The sequence below is a fragment of the Xyrauchen texanus genome, chromosome 30 (genome assembly GCF_025860055.1).
Source record: "Xyrauchen texanus isolate HMW12.3.18 chromosome 30, RBS_HiC_50CHRs, whole genome shotgun sequence".
NCBI lineage: Eukaryota > Metazoa > Chordata > Actinopteri > Cypriniformes > Catostomidae > Xyrauchen > Xyrauchen texanus.
The window spans coordinates 7,361,877-7,389,624 of record NC_068305.1 but is presented as its reverse complement, the minus strand read 5'-3'; the positions used below and the strand labels follow the sequence as shown (position 1 = coordinate 7,389,624).

Sequence of the window (27,748 nt, the reverse complement as noted above, 5' to 3'; positions counted from 1 at the left end):
TTCAGTGGAAATCTTGACGAATGTTGCTTGTTCATGAGTGCATAAGAGAAGTTCATTTACAATAGCATGCATGTAGCACTATGAGGGAACTTTTTAAAATTATGACAAAGTTTTCATTTTTGGGTGAACTTTTTCTCAAACTTTACCAGATTGAGTGGTGCCTTTCAGCCTGTATGGTTTTCTGAATCTGTTGCAAATTGCAATTGGAAAGAGGCCTGTTTTCTCATTACACAAACAAAGTGGGCATTTCTTAAAGGCACAGCAGCAAAAAAAAAAAAAAAGACTTTAATTCAGAGGATGCAATGAGATGTGGAAAATGGTCATAAAAAATGTATTATGGTTGTTTTTGGTGCAAAGAAACTTTACTAACATTACAAGTAAAACTCAGGGAAAAGCATACAATTATTTGTATTTAAAAAAGTAGGCTATGACCCCTGTAATGTTTTATAATGTATAATGCACTGCTGTTGCCAAGGGTGGGTCTGGATGGGCCGGTGCCTCCAATTGGCATTCAGTTAATTTTCTCATGCCCCTATTCGTCAGCTACTGTTGATTGTCTTTTGTTGTCTTTGTGGCTGGGCTCTGACACTCTTGTTTAGTGTCTTGTCTAGTCTATGTGAGAGTGCATGGCTCGTCCTTTTGGCGCTGTCATGCATTCTCTTGTCTTGTTGGTTATTGGCACGAGTATATTGTGTCCTATACTGTATTATTTCACTTCATTCGTTTGTTTACCTGTGGTCAAGTGATCGTGCGTCATGTCTTCCTTCCCTGTCTAGTTCATTTAGTATTTTTTCTAGTTTGTTTTGGTTCTCTGTTTTCTCCAACATGTAAGTTTTGTTATGTTTGTTTTCTTTTATATTGAATAAATAAATGATCATTGATGTTCTGCACTTGGATCCTTCCTTTAAACTGGGCTGGATAATGCCAGTATCAAAGCTTTATAAAAAACAGCTGCTCAAAAAGTGAAACTAGATCACTCTTATTATAACTAACTCTTAGTGAAACTAACTCTTATTATAACAAAGCTATTTACACTGTATCGTCCAGGGGCACCAACCACTTTATTTTCCCCATCATAAAATATTTGTAACAAATGTCAAATATGTGAATCGATTGCCATTAATTGTATTAATTTTATTTAATTAGCTATTTATTTAAAAACCAGATAAAAACAATACTGAAGTAAATAACTTTGGATGTTAAAATGCTCCATCTTTATTTTTTAAGATAAAAGAATGTTCATTTATAGAACTAAAATAAAAAAATGTAGAGTGTCTATTTGCATCCCGGTGTAAATACCATCTGCCACACAGGGCAGCTCTTTGCACCTCAATAGTCTGGTGGAACCAGAGAAATATTTGACAAAGCAAACAGTAGGTGTCGCTGCAGTGGCGTGGGGTGTAAAGTCGATGTGTGAATGTGTCCTGTTGTCCTTGCGACCGCGGTTCGAATCTGTGTTTTGTCCTACTCTTTTTCCTATCCGATTTCCTGTTGTCACTCTTAATATTTCCTTTAATACTTAAAATAATATATACAAATTAATATAAATATTGATTTCATCGCAGTGACTTGCTCTCGATGAATGTCGACGAGTGCAGAGAAGGGTTTGATCTGGAGGCAGGGTCTGTCGATTGCACTCGTTCCATTCATCTTACTCACGTGGCTCGTCACCGCTTGTGTGTAGACTACATGGTTATTTTTTCTAAGGTAAGGTTAAGTTTAGGTTTAGTGGTAGGGGCTCATATAGTGTGTCTGTGGTACTCTCAATATTAACATTTAAATATGGGTGTAAATAGTATCTGACACTATTTGCACCAGGGTGCACTTTGTATCTACCATTATTTGCACCAGGGTTGGGATGCAAATAATATCTGCCACTATTATAATAGTGGGGTATAAATAGCATCTGCTAATCAAATTATGTGTTAATTTATAGCTATGATTTTTATGCAGCAGCAGCTGTCCCCAACATTAATGAGAGTAGAGTTTTGATGCAGTGACACGATCAGAGAAAACCAACGGAGAGATAGCAACAATACCCATTCCATCATTTGTATCTGTCATTGTCATCTTTCATCTTTTAATATTCTTAAAGCAGATAACCTTTAGTAGCTAAAGGTCCTAAATACACCCCTGGAAACAATTAGCTAAACATAAAAAGTAAAATAAATAAAGCCTTTACAGATCTCATGTAATTGATCATTTCTTTTGTCCCACGCACCATAATATCTGCCTACACTACTGGTGGTTATTGTAATGTATTCTGTTAGAATATGTAAGTGATGTAAGGTTACGTAAATGCATAGTGCTTCAGTTTAAGTAGTAGCATGTAATATGGTGCAATAAATCATTAATAAATCATATATTTATATTATAACTAATAATTTACATCTATCCTTGTCATCTGGCTCATCAGCTCTCCAACATTACATGGTGTCAGAAGTGGGGGAAAAAAGGACTGAACGATGGCACAGATACAACCACCATCAAATTTATGTCTCCAAGGAAATATTGCCAAAAACTGGAAGATTTGGATACAGATCTGTTCAAAAGTACAATGTGCCACATTTTTGCTCGTCACAGGTGAGGAGGTTATAAAAGTTTGCAATACATTTGAATTTCAAGATGTTGAGAAAGATAAAATTGCCATGCTGAAGCAAAAGTTCAAAGACTATTGCAAACCAAGAAAAAACCTACCTTACATTCGCCGCACGTTCTTCACAAGGGCCGTCTGAGAATATTGATGCTCATGTCACGGATCTGAAGAACAAAGCAAAACTGTGAGTTCGGAGAGCTGTATGACTCTGTAATCAGAGATAGAATTGTTTGTGGAATACGGGATGATCAAGTAAGAGACAGACTCCTATGAGAGGCAGACCTCACATTAGCTAAAGCTGTTGATATTTGCCATGCCAGTGAAATCACGTCTAGCCGAGTAAAAGCACTCATTGAAGAAGTAGACTTATACAAGGTTATAAACAAAGAACAAGCAAGTTCAAACCAAAAGGAGAGCAGGTTGAATCTAAAGAGGATACAAAATATTGCAGGTGTGGTTATAGACATGAACAGAGAAAATAACCAGCCTGTGGTCAGATGTGTAAAGCATGCAAAAAAGAGCCACTTTGCTAAAATGTATAGAAACTAATGAAAGCAATCAAGAAAGATGCATGCACTTGAATAAAACGAGGAAACTGACAGTAGTATGTTCCTTAGCACAGTTGAAAAAGTTAAAAACGTGGACTGAGAAAATCAAACTGGACACTGGTGCAGAATGCAATGTGTTTGTTATCTTTAAAGATTTTCAACTCTCTTGCATCTGAGAAACTGAATAAATCCACCTGCAAATTACTTACCTACTCTGGCCACAAGATGTCGCCGTTGGGACAGAGAATGATGATGTGAGTACAAAGGACAAAAACACAGAATTGAGTTCTAGAAAGGGTCATAACTACAATAATCCCTCCAATAATTGATATCCTTGTTGCAGTTCTGCTGCAGTCCATTAAGCATCGCGGTCTAATTGTTATCAAGTTGTTGCAGGAATAACATAATGGTTTTAAAAATCTTTACCGTGCTCAGTAGTCTAACACTACTCGTCAATGTAATTTATTATAGCCAATCAAATCGAAGAAGGTGGGAGTCACGGTACTCAAGCTAAACGGGAACTTCGTGGATTATCCCAGCAAGCAGTTCAGATTAAAAGTGTTAGTGTCAAGTAAGATTTCACTATATAACTGAACATAAGATATTTGACCACTGCTTTATGATAGAAATGTTGTACCAACCGACATTAATTTCCTTGTGTGCAAACCATTCACCATGTGGTGAAATTCACAGTTTTTAATTAAAAATATGTCAAGTACAGTGTGAATATGAAAACATGAATGGAGCAGTCGTCAGCATATCAGGCATGAGACAAATAAATAATCTGTGTATATTGTAAAGGAATTTAATGAATGTGGTAATCTGGTAGGCATCTTACATAGCTTTATATATATATATATATATATACTGGATCATTGCTACACAACAATAAAAGATGCATATCGCTCTGTACCTAGAGCAGTCTTAGGACTCTCTGATTACTGTCTGGTTCATCTTCTTCCAACCTACAGACAGAAACTTAAATCTACTAAGCCTGTCTCCTGACGTTTGCAGACGACACCACTGTCATCGGCCTTATCCGAGATGATGATGAGTCTGCATATAGAAAGGAGGTTGAACGGCTGGCTTTCTGGTGCAGTCAAAACAACCTGGAGCTGAACACGCTCAAAACGGTGGAGATGATTGTGGACTTTGGTGAGGGGGGACAATGATGGGGTGTTCCTCCTATTCTAAACAGCACTGTGGCATCAGTGGAGTCATTCAGGTTCCTGAGCACTACCATCTCACAGGACCTGAAGTGGGAGATACACATCGACTCCATTGTGAAAATGGCCCAGCAGAGGTTGTACTTCCTTCGCCAGCTGAGGAAGTTCAACCTGCCACCAGTGCTGCTGAAACAGTTCTATTCAGCAGTCATTGTGTTTGTCCTCTGCACTTCAATAACTGTCTGGTTTGGTGCAGCTACGAAATCAGAAGACTACAAAGGACAGTTCGGTCTGCTGAGAGGATTATTGGTTGCCCCCTGCCCCCCCCCTTCAAGAACTATACACTTCCAGAGTGAGGAAAAAGGCTGGTAAAATCACTCTGGACACCACTCACCCTGCCCACTACCTTTTTGAACTGTTGCCTTCTGGCCGGCGCTTCAGAGCTCTGAACACCAGAACCATCAGACACAGGAACAGTTTTTTCCCTCAGGCCATCCATCTAATGAACAATTAATTTGCCCCATTGAGCAATAATGATGTGCAATACACAGTTTAATTTGAATTTTAGTTTATATTATCCAACATATCCACTTCTGCCATTACTTACATTGCTCTGTACATACAGGTGAAACTCGAAAAATTAGAATATCGTGCAAAAGTTCATTAATTTCAGTAATTCAACTTAAAAGGTGAAACTAATATATTATATAGACTCATTACAAGCAAAGTAAGATATTTCAAGCCTTTATTTGATATAATTTTGATGATTATGGCTTACAGCTTATGAAAACCCCAAATTCAGAATCTCAGAAAATTAGAATATTGTGAAAAGTTCAGTATTGTAGGCTCAAAGTGTCACACTCTAATCAGCTAAACACCTGCAAAGGGTTCCTGAGCCTTTAAATGGTCTCTCAGTCTGGTTCAGTTGAATTCACAATCATGGGGAAGACTGCTGACCTGACAGTTGTGCAGAAAACCATCACTGACACCCTCCACAAGGAGGGAAAGCCTCAAAAGGTAATTGCAAAAGAAGTTGGATGTTCTCAAAGTGCTGTATCAAAGCACATTAATAGAAAGTTAAGTGGAAGGGAAAAGTGTGGAAGAAAAAGGTGCACAAGCAGCAGGGATGACCGTAGCCTGGAGAGGATTGTCAGGAAAAGGCCATTCAAATGTGTGGGGAGCTTCACAAGGAGTGGACTGAGGCTGGAGTTACTGCATCAAGAGCCACCACACACAGACGGGTCCTGGACATGGGCTTCAAATGTCAAACATCTTACCTGGGCTAAAGAAAAAAAGAACTGGTCTGTTGCTCAGTGGTCCAAAGTCCTCTTTTCTGATGAGAGCAAATTTTGCATCTCATTTGGAAACCAAGGTCCCAGAGTCTGGAGGAAGAATGGAGAGGCACACAATCCAAGATGCTTGAAGTCCAGTGTGAAGTTTCCACAGTCTGTGTTGGTTTGGGGAGCCATGTCATCGGCTGGTGTTGGTCCACTGTGCTTTATTAAGTCCAGAGTCAATGCAGCCGTCTACCGGGACATTTTAGAGCACTTCATGCTTCCTTCAGCAGACAAGCTTTATGGAGATGCTGACTTCATTTTCCAGCAGGACTTGGCACCAAAAGTACACTGACACTGACACTTGACACTGCCAAAAGTACCAAAACCTGGTTCAATGACCATGGTATTACTGTGCTTGATTGGCCAGCAAACTCGCCTGACCTGAACCCCATAGAGAATCTATGGGGCATTGCCAAGAGAAAGATGAGAGACATGAGACCAAACAATGCAGAAGAGCTGAAGGCCGCTATTGAAGCATCTTGGTCTTCCATAACACCTCAGCAGTGCCACAGGCTGATAGCATCCATGCCACGCCGCATTGAGGCAGTAATTAATGCAAAGGGGCCCAAACCAAGTACTGAGTACATATGTATGATTATACTTTTCAGAGGGCCGACATTTCTGTATTTAAAATCCTTTTTTTATTGATTTCATGTAATATTCTAATTTTCTGAGATTCTGAATTTGCGGTTTTCATAAGCTGTAAGCCATAATCATCAAAATTATATCAAATAAAGGCTTGAAATATCTTACTTTGCTTGTAATGAGTCTATATAATATATTAGTTTCACCTTTTAAGTTGAATTACTGAAATTAATGAACTTTTGCACGATATTCAAATTTTTAGAGTTTCACCTGTAATATACTGTTTTTTGTTCTTTATATACAGATTGTATTAGATTTGCACTACATGTGTGTATGTTGGTATGTATGAAGGTGAGTGTATGTATGTATATGTATAATTATTTATTTTGTGTTCTTTTTTGTTTTAATTTAATGTCTTGCTGCTGTTTTTGGTATTGTTTGTATTGATGTAGACTAGAATTCCTTGTATGTGTTGCCATACTTGGCAATAAAGCTGATTCTGATTCTAAATAGCTGGACCAATGAAGCAGAGCTGGAACTATAAGTCTGCTTTGACTGCACTGATTGGAGTGTTTTTGGGGCTGCAGACACCAATCTGGACAAGCTCACAGATACTGTTACATAATATATCAGTTTCTGTGAGGACATGTGCATTCCTACTAGGACTTAACTTTAACTTTTAACAATGACAAACCGTTTACAGCAGAACTCAGGCAGCTTCGTCAGGCCAAAGAGGATGTTTACAGAGGTGGGGATAAAGTCTTGTACAATCGGACCAGGTACACACTGAATAAGGAAATCAAAGTGGCTAAAAGAAGATACTCTGAGAAGCTGAAAAACAAGTTTTCAGCTAACTACCCTGCATCAGTGTGGAGTGGCATGAAACAACTTACGAATTACAGGACTCCTGCCCCCAACCCTGTGGTGGACAAACAACTGACTGACGACCTGAATGTGTTCTACTGTATATTTGAAAGGCCCAATCTCACACCCCACACCCACTCTGACCTTCACTTCACACAAACACCAACATCTCCTGCAACCCCCCTCCTCCCCCCTCCAGCTACTTAACCTGCACTTAAGATCTGTGAAGAAGAGGTGTTCTATATCTTCCAAAAACTAAAGATAAGGAAAGCACACATCATATCCTGCAACGTCTGGACAGACCAGGGACATATGCAAGGATCCTTTTTGTGGACTTCAGTTTGGCTTTCAACACCATCATCCCAGCTATACTCCAGACAGCTGGCTGGTGCAGTCAAAACAACCTTGAGCTGGACACACTTAAAACGGTGGAGATAATTGTGGACTTTAGGATGAACACCCTAACACTGGGGTGTTGTATGGACTACTTGTATGCTATTTAAATAATTATAGTTTTTTTTTTCTCTTTGGACCTTCACTGTAATGCTCAATATGAACTTTTCATAGATTGTGTTAAGATTTCACTGGGGGGGAGAACTCAATGAGGGACAACTTGAGGGCAGTAAATCATTTTGTGTATTTTGATTTGAGATAGTGATGTAATTTTACAGATACATCAAATATGAAAATAAATTCTAATTATACCATGTCATCTTTTCTTTGAGAGAGCACAAAAAAGAAAAGATGACTGAAACAGGCAAATTCCTAGAAATGCAGACAGTATTTGTCTTATACTGTGTGAACTTTTAAAAAAAAACCTTTTAAAACCAAAATTATACAATTTTAGGCCTTTATCATATTTCAAGCCTTTATTCAGAAAATTAATGCACTCAGCGCCTTCAAAGCAGACCATTATATTTGTAACCCCAACACCCGTGACCCCCCACCCCCAAAATGGTTTGGTCCCCTCAGTGTTCAAGATATGGTTACGACCTTGGTTCCATATAATAGAGAGAGATGCACCTGCAATACTAGGATGTATTTGAAATAAAAATAATAATAATGAAGAATACGGTTTCATATTATTAATAGAAATATTTATAACCATTAATCACACATCAGTGTTTGACGCATTGTCGAATGAGTCTGTCAGACTGAATTTAAGGTTATTGATCATCATTGGTGAATTGCTACAATGCCAGAGGAAAATACTTGATAAAACTTCAAATAATTGGCCAAAATGTAGCCTACTGCTGTTTTTAGTTGAAGAAAGGTATTTTTTTTTTTTTTTACATGAACACAGGCAACAACATTTTTGTAAACATATAACAGTGGGCATTCAATAAATACAGACAGGGCTCTGAGGTCATTTAGAGATAATGTACAACTGGAACTTTCCCCAAAAATGTGATATATAGGACCAGCAGTAACATTTTGACATAGTAAAATTAGGATTTGAGATTAAACCATCATCTATAAAGGCAACAATTCTTCACACAGATTTGAGATGTCTGTAATTACTTAGGATTACAATTTTTCTTGATTGGGGTGAAGCAGTTGTGTGTAGCTCTGATAGAACAGTGCCAGAGTCAAGGGATCTGTTAATCAGCCCGTAAAATGGGTGCAGAAATAGAAGACAGACGTTAAAAAAGAGGGGTGGATATGCAATCTGGTTGACTAAGATGATTATATTTTTTAATCAACTCGGCAACACAAGGTAGATGGGTAGGAGTAAAACTGAATAGAGTGAGATCCAAATGATGGAGACGAGGTGGATAGATTACATTTTAATGTGAAAGAATTGAAATAATAACAGCTCTTCTAAGATAAAAAAAAAAAGATGCCAGAGCCTGGATAAATTTTAATAGATGGGTAGATGATGCATAACATGTCCATGTAGTTTATTAAAATTAAAATGAAGATTTTCTAGAAACATTTTAAATGAATGTACAAGGTACAAGGCAAAGTATACATTTTACACTTGCTCTTGTGACTGGTCTCCATTTCTAATTACATTTTGCCATCACTAGTTTAGATCATTTTTCCTGCAGGGTAGCAAATTAATTTCACAAAAATACAAATCTGGGCGCCATGCGAGGGTTGGACGTGTGAACGGCAAGTTGGGCAAGTTTTTAATACTTTTTATGTCATAAACCAGTGAGATTCTATACACCCTGATCCATAACTGTTTTATGAGGACAATATGTCAAAGAATTCAAAAGACTTAAAAAAAAAAAGACGTAGACATCTGAATTGTTGGAATTCCTAAGAACGAAGGAGGCAGAGATATGGTGAAATTCCTAGACGAGTTCTTCCCGTGTCTGCTCGACATAATAGGGCATAAGCTGGAAATCGAGCAAGCTCACAGAGTTCCGGCTCGGAGATCTGCTGAAGGAGACAGGCCCCGATCAATTCTGGCAAAATTTGTGAGATCATCAGATAAAAATCTTGTGTTACGAGAGGCAAGGAGTAAAGGAAGGCTTTCTTGGAAGAACCACAGAATTTTCATGTTCCCAGACTTTGCGAATTCAATAAGAGAGAAATGTGATCCATTCAAGGAATGCCAGAAACTCTTACATCAAAGGTTTGTGTTTGCACTGATGTTCCCGGCCCGATGTTCCCCCCGGAGCAACATGGAGTTAAGTGCCTTGCTCAAGGACACAATGGTGGTGGCTGTGGGAATTGAACCAGCGACCTTCTGATTAACAGTTATGCGCTTTAGCCCACTATGCCACCACCACTCCAACGATCCCTGGGTGCATCCCACGTGCAATCTATTTTTAATTCAAATAGGCTTTGTGTTTTTTTGGCAAATTATGCACTTTGTTGAACTGCAAGTTTGATAAATACCACTATTTGACTGGTACTTACTATTACTTACTATATAACTCAGCAAAAACATCGATTCTGAGCTAACTAGCAGACTTTTCTTAACTAAAACTTGTTTTACACCCAGTACAATCAAATAGTGGTATTTATCAAACTTGCAGATCAACAAAGTGCATAATTTGCCCAAAAAAATACTCTGTCCACAGAAATTTTAATTAAAAATAGATTGCACGTGGGATGCACCCAGGGATCTCGTCCGGGGGCTCATACAGACCCCAAATTTGACACGGTGACACCTCAAGAGCCCCTTGACAACATACTATGGCCTTTTCAATGCTGTTTTGGTTGAAAGTCAATTAAATGGGTTTAAAGGGCACTGGGCGGGCACCCACTGTGTGATCTGAGGCAAAATCAAATGAAATCCAGCCAAAAAATATTAAGTGCCATAAATGACCAAAAACATATAATGGCTCTGGGGGATGCCCAGGCACCGCCCGTCATGAACTGAGGCGACGATGGGCATTGGTGGGCATCCCAGGGACTCTGGCATGCAAAAGTGTTATTTAATAGGTAAGGGGACAAATAGGCATTCTGTGGGCGTGAGGAAGACTATGGTGAAGTTTAGTGTGGAAGGGGGCTCCATAGGCACTTTGTGGACATGATGAAGACTGTTGGGAAGACTAGTAGGTAAGGGGACAAAATTACACTCTGTAGACACTTATAATGGAGCATATGGGGAGTGGACACTTGGACACTGGTGGACATCCCCCTGTATGCCCGTTATAACTCAAGACCACCTCTAGTGGTGTACATACAGTGCCTTTGACCCCTAATCCCTGCCTTCCGAGAGTAATGGAGAAGATGCCGACTTGTAAATTATATAGCTTTCATGGGGGATCCAAATCCAATCTACGGTCCATCGCACCACCTATTCGACCAATGGCAGCCTAAGCGAATGGGAAAATTTCCACAAACCACCTAGGTTCCCTTATGGAAGGTAAACAACATTACAAAGCCTGATTCTTTTCCCTTACCGCAAATGGAAGATTGCGTGGATATAGTCGGCGCTTCCAAGTTTGTCATTAAATTAGACTTACTAAAAGGTTATTGGCAAGTCCGTTAACATCACGTGCATGTGAAATCTCTGCCTTTGTAACACCTGACAACTTCCTGCAGTACAAATTGCATGGCATTTGGGATGCAAACTGCCCCAGCAACATTCCAGAGACTCATGCAAAAGGTTTTGTCAGGTTTACCTACCTGTGAAGCTTACTTGGATGACATTGTGGTTTATTCTAGTACCACAACCTAGAATAATACTACATCCACATCCGTAATTTAGAAGGGATGTTTGACGGATTGTATAATGCTCACCTTAACCCTTAATCTGGACAAGTGTGAGTTTGCTAAAGCTGTGGTAACATACCTTGGTAAGAAAGTGGTTCAAGGTTGCGTGAAACCTGTTACAGCTAAAGTTGATGCTATTGTGGTATTTCCTACTCCAAGTACTAAGCGTCAGTTATGCCGGTTTTTGGTTACTATCGTGGCTTCTGCAAAAACATTTGAATGATAGTATCTCCCCTTACTGACATGCTTAGCTCTATGAAGATATTAGTTTGGAGTCATCTGTGTGAGAATGCTCTTGTTGCTGCCAAGAATCTTTTTTGCAATGCTCCGATCTTATCATCTCCTAACTTCTCTCTCCCATTTAAACTGCAAGTAGATGCAAGTGCTGTTGGAGCTGGTGCCGTCCTGCTGCAGGAGGACACAGATGGAATCGAAAACCCTGTCTGTTACTTCTATAAGAAGTTCTCTAAAAGTCAACTGAACTAGAGTACCATCGAGAAGGAGGCTCTGGCGCTAGTGATGTCTCTAACTTTGAAGTTTACGTGGGAAGTACATAAAATAGTACATACTGACCATAACCCTCTAATTTTTCTCTCTCGTATGTGCAACATGAATCAGCGTTTGATACGTTGGTCCCTGTGTCTCCAAGAGTATAACCTGGATACTTGTCACAAGAATGGCTCTGAGAACAAGGTAGAGGATGCACTCTCCCCAGCCTATGGTGCTGATGATGAGTGAGATGGGTTACAGTTAAGTGAATGAAACAATTATATACAAGCCATTGGTTGTAAATTTTGTGATGGGGGTGTTACGTCCCAGAGCATAATTATTAGTGTTGTTTGCGTGATAATTGTACTGCTTAGAGTGTAGGTGTTGTCTGTATTGTAGCCGTGTTTTGTGGTGTTTTACACTCTCTCTCTCTCTCTCCTCATTGCAAAGGTTAATGGACACCAGTTAACAATGATTACCTTTGATTGCTGCCTTGATCTGATTGGTTGCTGCACGGAGAGGTTGAGGATCAAGCTGGAGCGTGAACTCACTTCGGGGGAGGCCTTTTGTCTCCAAGCTGCTGAGATGGTATTCTCCTGCCCCAGACAATTAGCAATTGTGCTATTATTGTTGTTGTATCATACTAAGTGTTTCCTCAACCTATTGTAGTTGCTACCATTTGTTACTGTACAGCCTGTTGTTATCGTACAACCTGTTGCTTAGTGAAGTAACAGTAGTAAGTGCTAATACTTTGTTTCCTATTTTAAGATATTGATACTCATAGAAAGCCCTTAGTTCATTGTTTATTTCTTCTTCTTTTTTTGGAAGCTGTAGGGAGGACACCACTTTTGTTATTGACCCTGTTTTCTCCTGTTTTTGGTTTAGAGAGGGAGTAAGGGAAGAGTTTTTTTTGTTCATTTTATTTGTGAAGGTTAGAAAGTACTCCCTAAAAAAAAGTTAGAAGAAATGTATGTTTGTTGTTTTGGTCTGGTCCCCTTTTGAAGCGTCACTTTTTCATGTGTGAACTTGATAATAAATATGATTTTAGATTGATTTAAGATTTGAGTGATCTTTGTGACGTCGCTGGGACAGGCAAGGACACTCTTTAGCTGCCTGTTAAATTAATTTGTATACATTTTTCCATTCTTATCATTTCCTTGTTACCCCCTTCCCAACCCTAAATGGGGAGGGATGTAACAGTATAACAAGCATTGTTATCATTATGTAAACTAAATGAAAACAGTTTTGTTGACGAATAAAAAACTAACATAACTGATTTATACTAAACTACAATGCAGATAAACAGTAGCCTATTTTGTAGCCTTATCACATACGATACCTAAATTTTTTCACAATGATTGTACATGTTTTGTTGTGTGTATTGCAGCAGTTTCCTGGTGAAATGTACACTAGAGGCAGGAGTTCAATTTGGATTTCAGATGTGGGGGAACCCTAAAATCGTGTGATGTCACAGCTGTCACGCTGCTGGGGAAGGAGAGGCGCATTTAAATATGAGGATGTGTTAAAATGAAAATGTGTTATCAATGACTTAATGCCAAATTCTAGAAGCAGATTTATACACAATCAGTAAAAGAAGGTGTTTTAAACTCTCAATGTTGATTTAAAGAATATTTAATTTGTAATGTTTACCTTGTGCATTCACTGCACTAATGCGTTAACACGCTATATGTGGCAATAATATGCACAGATTACACTCGGTTATTGTATGATGACACTGATACTACTGCAAAGATGGGTGTATAAAGTGTGTTAATGGGTAGAATACAGACAAAATAATGATGATAGGTATGTCTTTGGACAGATGTGTGAATTGATTTCTGCTGCAGATGGAACATGTGTGAGTGAGCACTTAAGAGTATTTATGTATGATTCCTTCTGTAGCAAATTAAACAAAACTAAAATGTCACACGACATGTTCTTGGAAAATGTCTTTACACAAACGATCGCACAGATGTAGGTAAGCACCTAAGACCTCGGAACGCTGTTGTGTTCATGTTGGTTGATCTTAACTGACTGATGGGAAGTAGTTGGAGTTCCAGGTCACACTTCTGATGTCATGGGCCAGTGGCATGTTTAGCAGACATGAATACATTTTCCTGAAAGTACACTCTAGTGAGCCATTACAAACCATCGAAACAAACTTAAAAACACCTTATTTTTGGCCAGATTTTGTTCTAAATTACATCTCACCTGTTTGTTCTTGGCCTTTGAAGGAAGTGTGCAGGGACCTTAATGGTGCTATTTTTTATTTTATTTGTCTCCGACCCTACTAGATCTTTGCCTTGCCTCCACAGAATTATTAATTATTTTTCTAAGTTCTCAGGATACAGAGTGAATTTGTCTAAATCTGAATCTTTGGCTCTGACAGCATACTGCCTAGTAATGGCTTTTCAACCAGGTGCCTTCCAGTGGCCCAAACAGGGCATTAAGTATTTGGGTGTTTTATTCCCAGCTAATTTGTGCGATTTAGAGTTAATTTTGAGCCTTTAACCAAACGTTTTTGAGCAATGTGGGCAGGTGGGCTTCATTACATTTATCTATGATAGGGAAGGTTAATGTTATTCAAATGAATTGTATTCCAAAATTCAACTGCTTCAATCTCTCCCTATAGATGTCCCCCTCTCTTATTCCAAGCAATTTGATAGACAAGCGGATTCCTTCATTTGGAATGGTAAATGTCCCAGATTTACATTTCAGTAAGTTGCATAGACCGATTGACAAAGGTGGGCTTGGCCTATCCAAGATTATGTTTTATTATTATGCATTTGTCACAGACATTTGGCTCATTGGTCACTTCCACCTGAGAGAGCCCCTCCCTGGATTTGTATTGAACAGGATGTTCTTGCCCCTATTTCGCCTTTGCAAAGCCTTTCTATCAAACTAATGGGAGAAGTTAAGTTACACCCCGTTAAGTCGCATTTGCACTTGGTATGGACAAAAGTGTTTAATTCAGACATTAATTTAAATGTAGCCTCCAGCATATGGCTGAACCCCAAAATATGTATTAATAAGTCCCTTTCTGCTGGGCTGAGTGGATTGAGAGGGAGGTTAATATGCTCAGTGACCATTATGAGAGAGGAATGTTGAGATCCTTTGAAAATATGACTCAACATTTTGGGATTCCCATATCTCAGTTCTTTAGGTATTTACAGCTGTGCCACCTGCTCTGTACTATTTTTGGGAGTAGCATACACCCCCCTCAAGCTGCAGATACTCTTGGAGTGATGATTATTGCTTTTGGAAAAGGCCATGAAGCATCAGTGTATTACTCCCTAGAGTCTGGGGGGCGGGGCTTAAAGTTTTCTCAAAAGATTATGGGTGAAAGATTTAAGCTTGGCATTGGTTGAGGTATTGTGGGCTAAGATTAAAAAAATATTAATTTTACATCTAGAGATGCAAGGGTGCATCTGATGTAATTTAAGATTTTACATTGATTCTATTGGACCCCCTCTTGTATAGGCTTGGTCTGAAAGATACACCCACCTGCTGGCGATGCCGATCAGAAGATGGGGACACAACCCATGTTTTTTGATGATGTGTTAAGATCCAAGAATTTCGGTTGAGGGTTCAGAGTTTTATGTTTGGCGTATTGGGCACTGAAATTTTATTTTGCCCCAGACTCTGTAGTTTAGGCAATGGGGCGGTCATTCATTTAGGGGATCAACACACAAAATATTGGGTCCTAGCCAGTGTTATGATCGGCAGACAGATTTTTTCTAAGGGGATGGAAGTCGGCTGGAGTGTCCTCATTCAAGAGTGGTGCACAGAGATGGGGATGGTGGCGGCATTCAAGGAAAAGACATGTAGTAGTCTGGGAAACTTGAATTTATTTGATAGAAAATGGGGCAGCTATTTGGCCTTCTTGGAGGGCTCTCAGGGAGGGGCAGTGGAGAGAGAAATATAGATTTAAATGTGTGTGATTATTATTATTATTATTATTTAATTTTATTTCTTTTTTGTGTATATTCGTGTGTGTCCACAGTTTGTTGAGTTTCAGGGTGTAGTTGGGGTTTGGGAGGGGGATTAATATTGGATGTTAAATGTTGATTCTGTGAATATATAGTATATTCAGCTTTTTTTGTCAATTTTGTGAATCAATAAAAAGTGTTTATCAGGGGAAAAATATAGGCCTATCATAATTTTATTAATTCTTTAAGAAACAACAAATAATTTGAGTAACCGGTGATCTTAATGTAAATCATTCATAAATTGATATTTTGAGGATGTTTGTGAGCCAAAATGACCTACACATGTATTGTTTTCCCCCCTCTCTTATCATACTTTTCCTCTTTGTTCTTAGAATTAAAATTATAATTTTGTTGTAGGCTTGCATCTTTGCCCATGTAACTCAGTGAATGCTAATTTATAAGGTTCAATCCTTTGTGTAAATAAGTGGTTTATTAAACCAATATAATGTATATTTTTTGCAATGATTATGTTTTTCAATTATCAATGTTGTGGATCCCTAAAATTGTCATAATATAGGCCCAAACATGTAGCCTATAGTGTTGATTATAGGTCATTACATAAATAATTATTTACATTGGGGGCCTGGGTAGCTCAGTGAGCAGAGACAGTCACCTCCCTTACCAAGGCTCTTCTCTCTGATTGCTTAGTTTAGCCAGACGGCCAGCTCTAGGAAGAGTCCTGGTTGTTCCAAACTTCTTCCATTTGGGAACCTTCAATGCAGCCAAACTGGTTTTGTAGCCTTGCCCTGATCTGTGCCTTGACGCAATCCTGTCTCTGAGTTCTGTAGGCAGTTCCTTTGAACTCATAGCTTGGTTTTTGCTCTGAGATGCATTTTCAGCGGTGAGACCTTATATAGTCAGGTGTGTGGCTTTCCAAATCATGTCCAATCAATTTAATTTGCCACAGGTGGACTCCAATCAAAGTGTAGAAACATCTAAAAGATGATCCATAGAAATGGGATCCACCTGAGCTAAATTTCAAGTGTTATTGCAAAGGGTCTGAAGACTTATATCAATTTGATATTTCAGTTATTTTCTTTTTAATAAATTTGCAAAGTTATCAAAAATCTTTTTTTTGCTTCTATTTTTTAGGGTATGGAGTGTAGATTGATGTGATTGTAGGGCTCAAAGTTTAGGAGTGGGTTTGGTTATTAGCAATAATTATTAATTATCATAGATAATTATTCAAATCAATAGAACATTGATTAGAATCCATGTTAGCTTTTTTAATCCTTTAAATCAACAATCATCAAATTCAATAGAATATGAATTAGTATCAAAGATAATAATTAATTATTCAAATGAATTAAACATTGATTAGACTTAACACTAGCTTATTGATCCTTCAAATTCAACAATCATCAAAGATAATTGTCAATTATCAAAATCAATAGAATATTAATTAGGATTAATGTCGATGGGGCTCCACCCTGGAATCAGGGACTAATAACCAGACAGTATAATAGTCTCAATATTAGATTGTTCTCTTAGGAAAATTGATGTCCGCAGATCATCAAGATTAAAAAGGGAACAACAAAGGGTTGAATTCGAGCACTGGCATCCCCTGCCAGCCTTTGACACATGTGTATGCAAAACAAACCAAAACACTTCTCTTTTAAATATAACGAAGTTTATTGAAAATATAACATCAATTAATAATCAATACAATGCAGTCAATAAACTTACGACATTCAACTACAAACTAAACAGTGACGTGATTAGATATGGTAACCAAAATAAGCCTATAACACATGAGAGGATGGTGTGTGGGTGCACGAAATGGCGGACGTGACTCTCATGTAGAGTACGTCATGTTAGATTTCTGGCCAGAGAGTATAGAGCCGGAGAGCAGCCGGTTAATGGCGTCTGCCCGTTTACAGCGTGTCTCCGCTTGCGCGATAACTTGGGGACAAAGCTGAGCTTTATCACAAAGTTATCTACTAGCAAATGTTTGTGAGGGGTCACATGCACGTGTGTGTGTGGTTAGTACAACAGAGAAAGAGTGGCGGCGCTGAAGCCGGTTTCGCGATCGTGGGAGAGAAGGCAACTGTTAGTTTATCACTCAGAGACGTGTTGAACGGCTCATAACCCGTCCCGCGGCCTTTGGTCCTTTAATGGATAAACACAGTGTGCCGGTCTCATCTGTGATGCCGTAAAAACACAACAGTCCAACGTGGTTGGATTACAACACAGCAAAATCTCATTTGTGATAACATTTTGTTACATTAATACCTTGAGTATTAATAGCAACAATGAGTGGACTTGGCGGTCCGTAAACTGTACAAACAATAAACTTGATCCACAAGAATAACACACCTAAATATCCTATCTCTGCCCAGACGTTAACCTCTTACTTGGATCATGTGAGGACGCATGTAGAACGTGTGTTCATGCATCGTTTGACTCCGACTCGGTTCCTCGAGGCTCGGGTGATGACGGGAGGACGTTTCCTTGCTCTGTCTGCGGGCGGCTGCTAATTCTCGGCAGGCTGGTGGATAAATCGGCGACGTCAACTTGATTGAAGAGGGAAGGAGATCCTTCTTTCGATTAACTGCGTCTATGCACGGCGAGTGAAGTCACTGGAAGCAAGGTACAGACAATTTCCGAGGTATTTCTACTCCTGATGACATCATAGTTGAGGTGCATTCTGTTGAGTGCCTCATCCAATAGGAGTTGAGTTCGATCCTTTGGAATATCACACAGATGTAAAGTGAGCAAGGCTTCTTGGGATTTGTAGTCGGTTTTGTACTCCCTTTGTTTGATTTTGGCGTGGTTTTTAATCAGCAAGATTTATGACTTTGTTTTTGTGGGCCTCAGTCAGGCTTTACGACTGTGTTAGGCCTGCCTTTGTCTTGTATCTGAATACATGAGGCCCAACATGATCAAAAATCATAAGTTACAGTCAGTATCTGGTGTGGCCACCTGCTGCATTAAGTACTGCAGTGCATCTCCTCCTCATGGACTGCACCAGATCTGCCAGTTGTTGCTGTGAGATGTTACCCCAATCTTCCACCAAGGCACTTGCAAGTTCCCAGACATTTCTGGGGGGAATGGCCCTTGCCCACACCTTCCGATCCAACAGGTTCCAGACATGCTCAATGTTCTTCGCTGGCCATGGAAGAACACTGGCATTCCTGTCTAGCAGGAAATCATGCACAGAACGAGCAGTATGGCTGGTGCTATTGTCATGCTGGAGGGTCATGTCAGGATGAGCCTGCAGGAAGGGTACCACATGAGGGAGGAGGATGTCATCCCTGTAACACACAGCGTTGAGATTGTCTGCAATGACAACCAGCTCTGTCCGATAATGATGTGACACACCACCACCAAATCGATCCTGCTCCTGAGTACAGTCCTTGGTTTAATGCTCTTTTCTTTGACGATAAGCTGAAGTCCGACCATCACCCCTGGTGAGACAAAACCACGACTCGTCAGTGAAGAGCACTTTTCGCCAGTCCTGTCTGGTCCAGTGAAGGTGGGTTTGTGCCCATAGGCGACGTTGTTGCCAGTGATGTCTGTAAGGACCTGCCTTACAACAGGCCTTCAAGCCCTCAGTCCAGCCTCTCTCAGAGTATTGTGGACAGTCTGAGTACTGATGGTATGATTGTGCATTCCTGGTGTAACTCTGGCAGTTGTTGTTGCCATCCTGTACCTGTCCCGCAGATGTGATATTTGTATGTACCGATCCTGTGCAGGTGTTGTTACATGTGGACTTCCACAGCGAGGACGATCAGCTGTCCTTCCTGTCTCCCTGTAGTGCTCACAGTACACGCATTACAATTTATTGCCCTGGCTACATCTGCTGTCCTCTTGCCCCCATGCAGGCTGCCTAAGGCACGTTCACGCAGATGAGCAGGGACCCTGGACATTTTTCTTTTGGTGTTTATCAGAGTCTCTTTAGTGTCCTAAGTTTTTATTACTGTGACCTTAATTGCCTACCGTCTGTAAACTGTTAGTGTCTTAATGACCGTTCTACCGGTGCATGCTCATTTATTGTTTATGGTTCATTGAACAAGCATGGAAATCATTGTTTAAGCCCTTTACAATAAAGATCTGTAAAGTTATTTGGATTTTTACAAAATTATCTTTAAAATAGTGTCCTAAAAAAGGGACATTTCTTTTTTTGCTGAGTTTATTACGGAAAAGTAAAAGTTCAAACTCTGTTTGGGATGACTCGTAAACCAGTATACATTTGCAATATACATCATAGCCACTCTGTGCCTACTATGTGTCCTGTAGGCCTTATAGGCCATTTAGGTGCTTGACCCCAAAATTGCTGCTCTCAGCTATATTTGTATTTATAGTTGTAAAGAGAATTGATCTTGCCACGTTAAGTACTTAATCTCCAACTATTTTAAACAACCTTCCTCCCTGATTGTTCTCCTGCTGTGTCTAGTTAACCTTGTTAGTCATTATGCATATAATGCCCTCATGTTCTCTGTGTTGTTGGTTCTTCTGTAATATTAGCAGTCTGGAAATGCAGAGATTGTAGGGTCTAAATGCAGCTTTTAATGCCTAGACTAGAGACTATAAAACCTAGATAATTAATCCAACCAACTATACAGCCTCACGACGGACAAAAAACTGCCAATCAGGGAACCAGGAACAGACAATACAAGATGCACAAAACTACATTTCAAAATAAGTCCATACAAACCAATAGATGTTAATAGAATATATTCAACATGAACGATGTTAATATGTGCATCCGTTTACATTTCTGTGAACTCTGTGAAGTGCATGCACCCACTAATGAGTCATTGGAATTTGTGGTGCATGACTTGCGTGAATCAATGAGGAAGTAATTCAGAAGTTATTTTGAAATCACAAGTAACTTAATTAAAAGTAATCACATTACCATTTACTTTTAAGTAATCTGTAAAGTCAATATTTACAATTTGTTTTGGATTACTTTAGCAAATGCAAAACTTTGCCTTAAAATGATTACAGTAACCAAGATATACATTTTAATCTCAAACCTTAAGTTTTTTTTTTTTTTTTTTTGTTTTGTTTTTTTGTTTTTCCCCGTAATCTTTCAGAGTGCAATTTATGATACTTGTGTAGTAAAATTTTACTACTGATTTGAAATCTGTTCTTTGATCGTAAAGTTGACCAACTGTTTTGTAGATTTTGATCTTTCCCCATTCAAGTAGATAGGAGCTGCAATGGCATGCCGCTTGTTTACATTAAAAAATAGCTGCCCCGGAGCATTCCAAAGATGGCCGTTGAGTGAACTTCCTAAAAAGCAACTAGATGCAGAAGCAACTAATAACAGATAAAAATAACAGATTTTATAGTTTTGCTCCATTTTAAAATATAACCTTGTAAAAGCGAACCAAACCATGAAGAAAATCCAACATAACTGTTTTAGCCCCTGATTCGGAAAAACTCAAGCAAGCTACAGGTCTGAAAACATCTTTAAATCACTCCATTTACAGTTGATTTCTGCTCGCGTGGTCCTCCTGTTGTTTCGGCGAGCTCCATGTGATGGGGAATCAAAGAAAGAAAGTTGCGGTGAGTTGGTATGTTTGTCACCACTCCACCATTTTGTATCAACAAGTGTGACATTCCTCCCACTGAAGAGAGGAAGATCTCTGCAAAACAGTGCGTATGTGAGACACCCTGTTTTGAGTTTGCTAGTGTGGCGCCGGCTTTACACGGCAGTATATAATTAGCTAAGAATATGTTAATTGTCTGTTCCAGTCTGCTTTACCACCGTGAGATCTGAGAAAAGTTACATACAATGAGATTATAAAGGGATCAGGGCAGGGTCCATCTCTTGCTTTGACAAGTGGAATATGTTAGACCTGCAGATATGTGCTTGCATTATAGTAATGTCAAATATTTATCATGTAATCTGAGAATCTTGGACAGTCCTACTGTAAAACTAATCACTGGACAATCTAGGCATAAGTTAATTAAATGTTGTTTGGTTAAAATAAAATGTGCATCATCTAATTGGCTTTTTCTCTGCAGTTTGAATGTACAGTGTGGTCCAAAGTCTGAAAATCTGGGATCCTATTAAAACCTGGAATTAGACAAAGTTTTAGGATTAAAAAATACATAAATTATATAAACAGAATGTAAATTATAAACTGAAGAAATGTGCAAGATTCTGCACTGCATTTCTAGGTCACTAATCAAATGTAAGAAAATCTGTGACATTGGTCATTTTAACTCGTTTGTGCAAAACATCATATTTCCTTGCTTCTGTTGACGTACACAAGATGCTATTTGAAACATTCTCAAATCATTCTGGATAACACAGTCATCAGGTGTTGCTCAAACTTGGAAAACCAGTCCATGCCAGCTCAAATGCATGCTGTCATTAAAGCAAACAGACACCAAATATTAAGAAATACCCGAAATTCAAGTTGAGTTGAAATGGTTATGTTTCAACTCATCTTAAATTGGTATTCTGATCATATAATTTGTCATTAAAATGTAAGATTAGAAGCTTTAGCCAGTGGTCTCAGTCTTTCAGATACCACTGTATGTCCTTCATGGCATTGACTTTGCTTTACTACATGTCAGTAAAGCCTTTAAAACATAGTGTATTTCTTATCTTTCCAGTCACCTGAGAGTAAGCATGTGATTTTTTTATTTTTATTATTATTATTATTATTATTATTATTATTATTATTATTATTATTATTATTATTAAACAGGTAGCAAACTCTGTGAACATTGCCTTCTTACACAGCCAAAAAGGCCTGACCTTGGAATTAAGTGGAAGGAAAGGACTGTTGTTTTTGACCATAAACAGAAATGCTTTGCAAATTTGTACAGTAGCCTGTAAGGTTAGAGCCACTTTCAAGGGAGTCAATAGGGTACAAATTTGTATTGGTTTTAAGCTTTAAAGGCACATATCCCCTACTCTTTGGAGTGAGAACTATTAGATATGTTAGGTATTTTCTCACATTTAAGCTCATGATTTTATACAAAAGTTTCAAAATTACAATTCATTTCTTTAGAAGTAAAACAAGTAAAAAAATTACAGAGTGCACATTTCAGGTTTAGGAAAGGGAGAAAAGTCTCACATATGCTTCTTATGACAAAGCGTAATAGAAAATTAACCTAAAATTGAACTCGCTTTTTGCACTACACAGTGAACATTTCACCTTGGGACTGCCTCGATATGTGTAATGAACCACATTTTGACATTTAACAGAAAATATTGCCACAGTCATGTGATTTTCTCAAGATCAAGCTTAAAAGTTTAATATTTCAACATGCCTTTATTAAACATGAAGAATGTGAATCGGCAAAAACACCAGAAGAAAAATTGAGATTTGGTGTAAAAAAAAGGGACTATCGATCTGTTTTTGTATCTTTTCGCAAAACACAGATCCCTAAATAAAATTAAAAAATAAACAATAAAAATTCTAGGAGGAGGAAATGTTTATATACATCAGATTTTCCATTACTACGTGCCTTATCTAACGTCCAACAATAAAAGCGATATATATGACGTAAAGGCTGAAGGTTTGTGTTGGTCCTCTGTTCGTTTTCCTGTTAACGACGTCAGTCTGACTCTGATCATACATATGAATCATAAACCGTGCCCTTGCAAGACGTTTTTCAATCTCATTGGTTGTAAATGGGCTTGTAGGGCGTGTCTTTTCTTGTAATCTGTCAATGGGTGTGGAATTTATTTGTCAGTCGACGGTTTTGGGAGGAGACGGTACTGCTGGACTCCAGTGAGATTACACGAGTGAAGCGGGAGACACAGCCGGCTTACCATGACACTAAGCTCCGGTAACAAGCTTCTGAATGGAGAGACCTGTCACCGGACGAGCCAAGCGAAAAAATGTGCCGGTAACGGGTTTGTGAAGAACCACTGCTTGTTCCAGCAGCCGCAGAAGAGATTTCGCCGTCCGGCGGAGAAGGTGAGGCCGCCTCCTCCGGCACTCAACACACCCGGAATCACGCTTCAGTGTCCACGTAACAGATCCGCTAATTCGGTTTCTGTGAGTTTTACATTGGCTCTCTTATGTAGTAATTGTGAATATGCGTTTGATTTGGGTTAGAAACATTTATGTGGGCTGTCGTTTCACAGAAACCCAGTAGTGAATCGTGTTTTTTTTTCTTCAAATATTTACAGGGCCGAAATAAAAGTGGATAAATTGGGATGTATTTTACATGTTCATTATTATTTTTAATCCGCTTCGTTTTTAATTAGAAATAAATATAATATATTAATTATACAAAATATATATTTATTAATATAATTTATTATTTATTATAATATGAATAAACTATATATTATTTATATATAATTGTATGTAAAATAAATAGTGCATCTATAAATCTGTATTAATATATTGAAAACGTTTAATAAATTACTTAAATGTATAAATTAAAATAAAATACGATGTAAATAATTATACCATAATTGTACAGTATTATTTAATATACTTCTATATTACACTATTTATTGATCAACTTGGGCATATCATTTTAATAATAAATAGACTAAAAAGAACACTTCACAATAACCTTTTATTAATATTATTAACAAACATCACATCTTGATATATAACTGATCATATATAGCAAGATCATTGTCTTATGTATTTGATCATTTTAAGTCCAGAGTCAAATAGTCAGAACTAAGCTGTTAATGAAAACTAAGTGTTTTTTTGTTGTTGTTTTGTTTAGTTTTTTTTATATATAATTGAGATGAATGCTTATGGGATGGAATGAATTGTTTGTGATTAGGGATGAGTTCATTGTTAACATGGGTGAAGGGGTCAGTTTTTGGTCTGTTTGTATTGACACTATCATGGAAAATTCGAGTGTTGTGTTCAGTCTAGTGGTCGACAGATATTATTTAAAATTTAAGTTATTTATTTGCACATGAAGAAATTTTTAATATATTAGGAAGAAGGAAATATCAGTACACACAGTAGTCCAGCAACCATGGATGGCATATCCATGTTAGCATCACATTTTCTCAAAATATACCAAATCAAACCAATTGTACATACAGTGCTTAGTGAATAAGACATTTACTCATAGCACACATGAAGCGCTTTAACCTTGGGCTGCATCCGAAAACGTAGACAGCTGACTTCCTGCCTAATAAGTTAATGGCTTAACGGACAACTGTTTTGAATGAATGGAACTCTTAAGAAAACTGGTTTGAAAAGCATCTTATTTTCATTATACTTCCGTATACAACCTCAGGAGGCAGCATTTTCCTTGTTTTCGGACGCAGCCTTGTAGTTGCACTCGCATGCTCATTCGGATCCAGCACGAGCCTCAATCTCCTGACAGTTTAAATGGCCTGGATTGCCTGCTTGGATTGTCATGGAGTGACCTTCATAATTTGAGAATGAGAGGAACGGGAAGAAAACTCTCGATTTTTGTAAGGTTCGTGAATTACATCTGTTTAAGCTAAATATCTGCATATTTGCAAACTGTATATAATACAGATTTTATTGATATTAGCCTTTTTATCATTTGAAAAGTTTCAGTTAACTGTTGAGGATAGACTGATAGAATACAAGCTTCAGAGGAAGATTTATGAGCGTTCCACAGGACACTGAATCTGCTGAAGTTGTGTGAGGCTGGTTTATTACATCAGTTTAAACAAATTACTGTATGTGCATATTTGCAGATGGTATATGATATTAGCTTTATTGATATTTGCATTTTTAATCATTAGACAAGACAGTTAAAAGTTACAGGAAACTGTCGAGGAGAGAGAGGGCGAATGATACGGGCGAGCACAAACGCGTCTGCCGCAGCTCTGATTTGCTGACCGTTTAAATGAGACTGTTGCACACTGGTCTATTATTGTAGTAACACGATGGCACATAACAAAATGAACTGGTCATTTACACGTCTCAAGCAGCCAATTCTCAGAGCCCTCAAGAAAAAAATCATCCAAATGGGAAAATTTATCAGCCAATATGATAATGAAAAATGTCAGAATATCGCCCGATTTAAAGGCCTCACTGATATATCACTCGACCACCAGTTCAGTCATGTAACAAGAACCTTACTTTGCCCCAGCGGCACTTGTGAGCTCCATGGAAGCAACAACCTATCCAAGAATATGAGTGTGTTGTCCAACTTGTTTTTCTTGTTCTGGGTTCCTGATCAAGATCTTTTCTCATATGATTCGGATTTGCAGCATCATTTATTGAAGATTACACTTGTAAAGCTCATAGTGATCTAAGCAAAACCCTACACGTACACACGTCCTATAAAGTAGTTTCATGTTTGAGTTAAAATTTCCAAACCACATTAAAGCAGCCTTGTGTCTGCCTTGTTAAAGGAAGGAGTGGTTTAATTGTGCTGATTCAGGGTTTTAGACACTGGGCAAGTATAAAAATTGCCAGTCTTCTTTAGCAATGTGGGATTTCCCAATAAGGCATTTGATCTTAGCTGTATTAACCCAGACTCAGTCTTCGCATCAGGTGGTATGCCCATGGGCCATCCACTGCCAGATCAATGAATATTGCACACAGATATGGCAAGAGCTGGCTGATCAGCTGAAATAAGCACCAGTCCTCATGCTGTTATTAAAGGTTCTGTGTGTGAGCTTTACTCTTCTGTAAGGCTAATCAAGCCATTCCTAACTGGTGGAGCAGGGTTAGTTGTTAGCTGTTTTTATGGATGACCTCTCTCAGAGTGGAACAAGTTTAGTGAGATGTGTGACTTTGATCACATGCTGTTGATAAGCAGCAGGAGGGTGTAAAGCCCAAAGTATACTTTGGTTTTGATGTGAATGCTCCGCATCTGTGTACAGTCGAATGCAAGCCTGTCAGATTATACTCCATCTGACTGTGCACATATACACAGGTGGTTGGTGCATGCGTGCTGCGACTGCAGGAGTTTAGATCCATAAAGATGTTTTTTATTCCATCAGACTCTAGTTATACAAATGCAGGTGTCTCTTGGCCTCCTCACACTTTTGCTCTTGACATACATATCTACTGTTGTTGTTTTTACCATCTTCTCCTGTAATTTACCGGCGATTACATCTAGCATTTCTTTGTGACAGCAACAGCTCAAATGTGAGTGCTTTCACCTTGTGAATCTACTAATTCTTGCATTGTCCATTCAAAGATGCACGGTTAGAAAATCGGGCTGTGTGCATTTAGTGCTCAAGCATTTTGCTGATGACGAGATTTGTGTCATGCATCCTGTTAATGTTTGACCGATGTGTACTTTGGGCTTAAGGGCAAATGCTTGCTCTTTTGATTGGGTAAAGTCATTAATGGATTAGGCTAGGTTTCAAACTCAAAACTCGACAGGAAACTCCAAGTTGCTGCATATATATATATATATATATATATATATAAAATATTATTATTTGTATAGTATATTGTGTATCCTATATTGTGTGTATTGTATATTATTTGTTTGTATACTGTATTGTGTATAATTATGTGTATATTAATTTTGTAAATTGTGTTGTGTAAATCTGATGTTTATTTTAAATTGGTATACGTCTCATCACTGTCAAGACTGTTGCTTGGAACTGCACCCAAGAATTTCACCAACTGTTGCACTTGTGTATGTAGTTGAGTGACAAAGTGATTTAAAGTCGTTATATACACATTACTGTCTGTGAGTTTTAACAGTTGAGTTTTTCATTGGTCGTTCTCCGTGCCTTGCCCGTGCAAAAGTCATACCATAATGCTAAGTTGCTTTGTTTGGTTTCTAGTTTGTTGTTAGGGTTCTTTGGTTGATTACTTAATGGCCAAGACAAAAGAACCACCTCCAAGTTTCTATGATATTCTGGTCTTTTGCCAGGCAGAATTCTTCCTTTAGTTGCAGGATGACTTACACACTGAAGTTTAAGCTTAATATGTAGTTTAGGGTTTAAAATCTTAAGCCCAAAGTGTACTTTTGTCAGATGCGAATGCTAGGCATCTGCGTATAGGATGCATGATGCACATTTTGTCATCAGCTGAGTGGCCTGATTTTTCTAACCTTTTGTATGCAGATGCACCTGCAATAATTTGCACTTATTAGTGGGTCT

At 38.4% G+C, this 27,748-nt stretch overlaps 1 protein-coding gene across 4 annotated transcripts in view; it reads left to right on the top strand.

The window, feature by feature from the left end:
* Positions 1-23,424: 23,424 nt before the first annotated feature.
* The window catches only part of LOC127624259 (serine palmitoyltransferase 2-like), a 36,648-nt gene continuing 32,324 nt past the window's right edge, over positions 23,425-27,748 (top strand). For 2 of the 4 annotated variants that reach the window (XM_052099001.1, XM_052099000.1), the window contains exon 1: positions 23,425-23,639. In XM_052099001.1, coding sequence (XP_051954961.1) covers positions 23,493-23,639 — 147 coding nt within the window. In that variant the 5' untranslated portion in view covers positions 23,425-23,492. Of the gene's footprint in view, positions 23,721-27,748 lie in introns of all 4 variants that reach the window. The other 2 variants (XM_052098999.1, XM_052098998.1) reach the window with 1 other exon arrangement.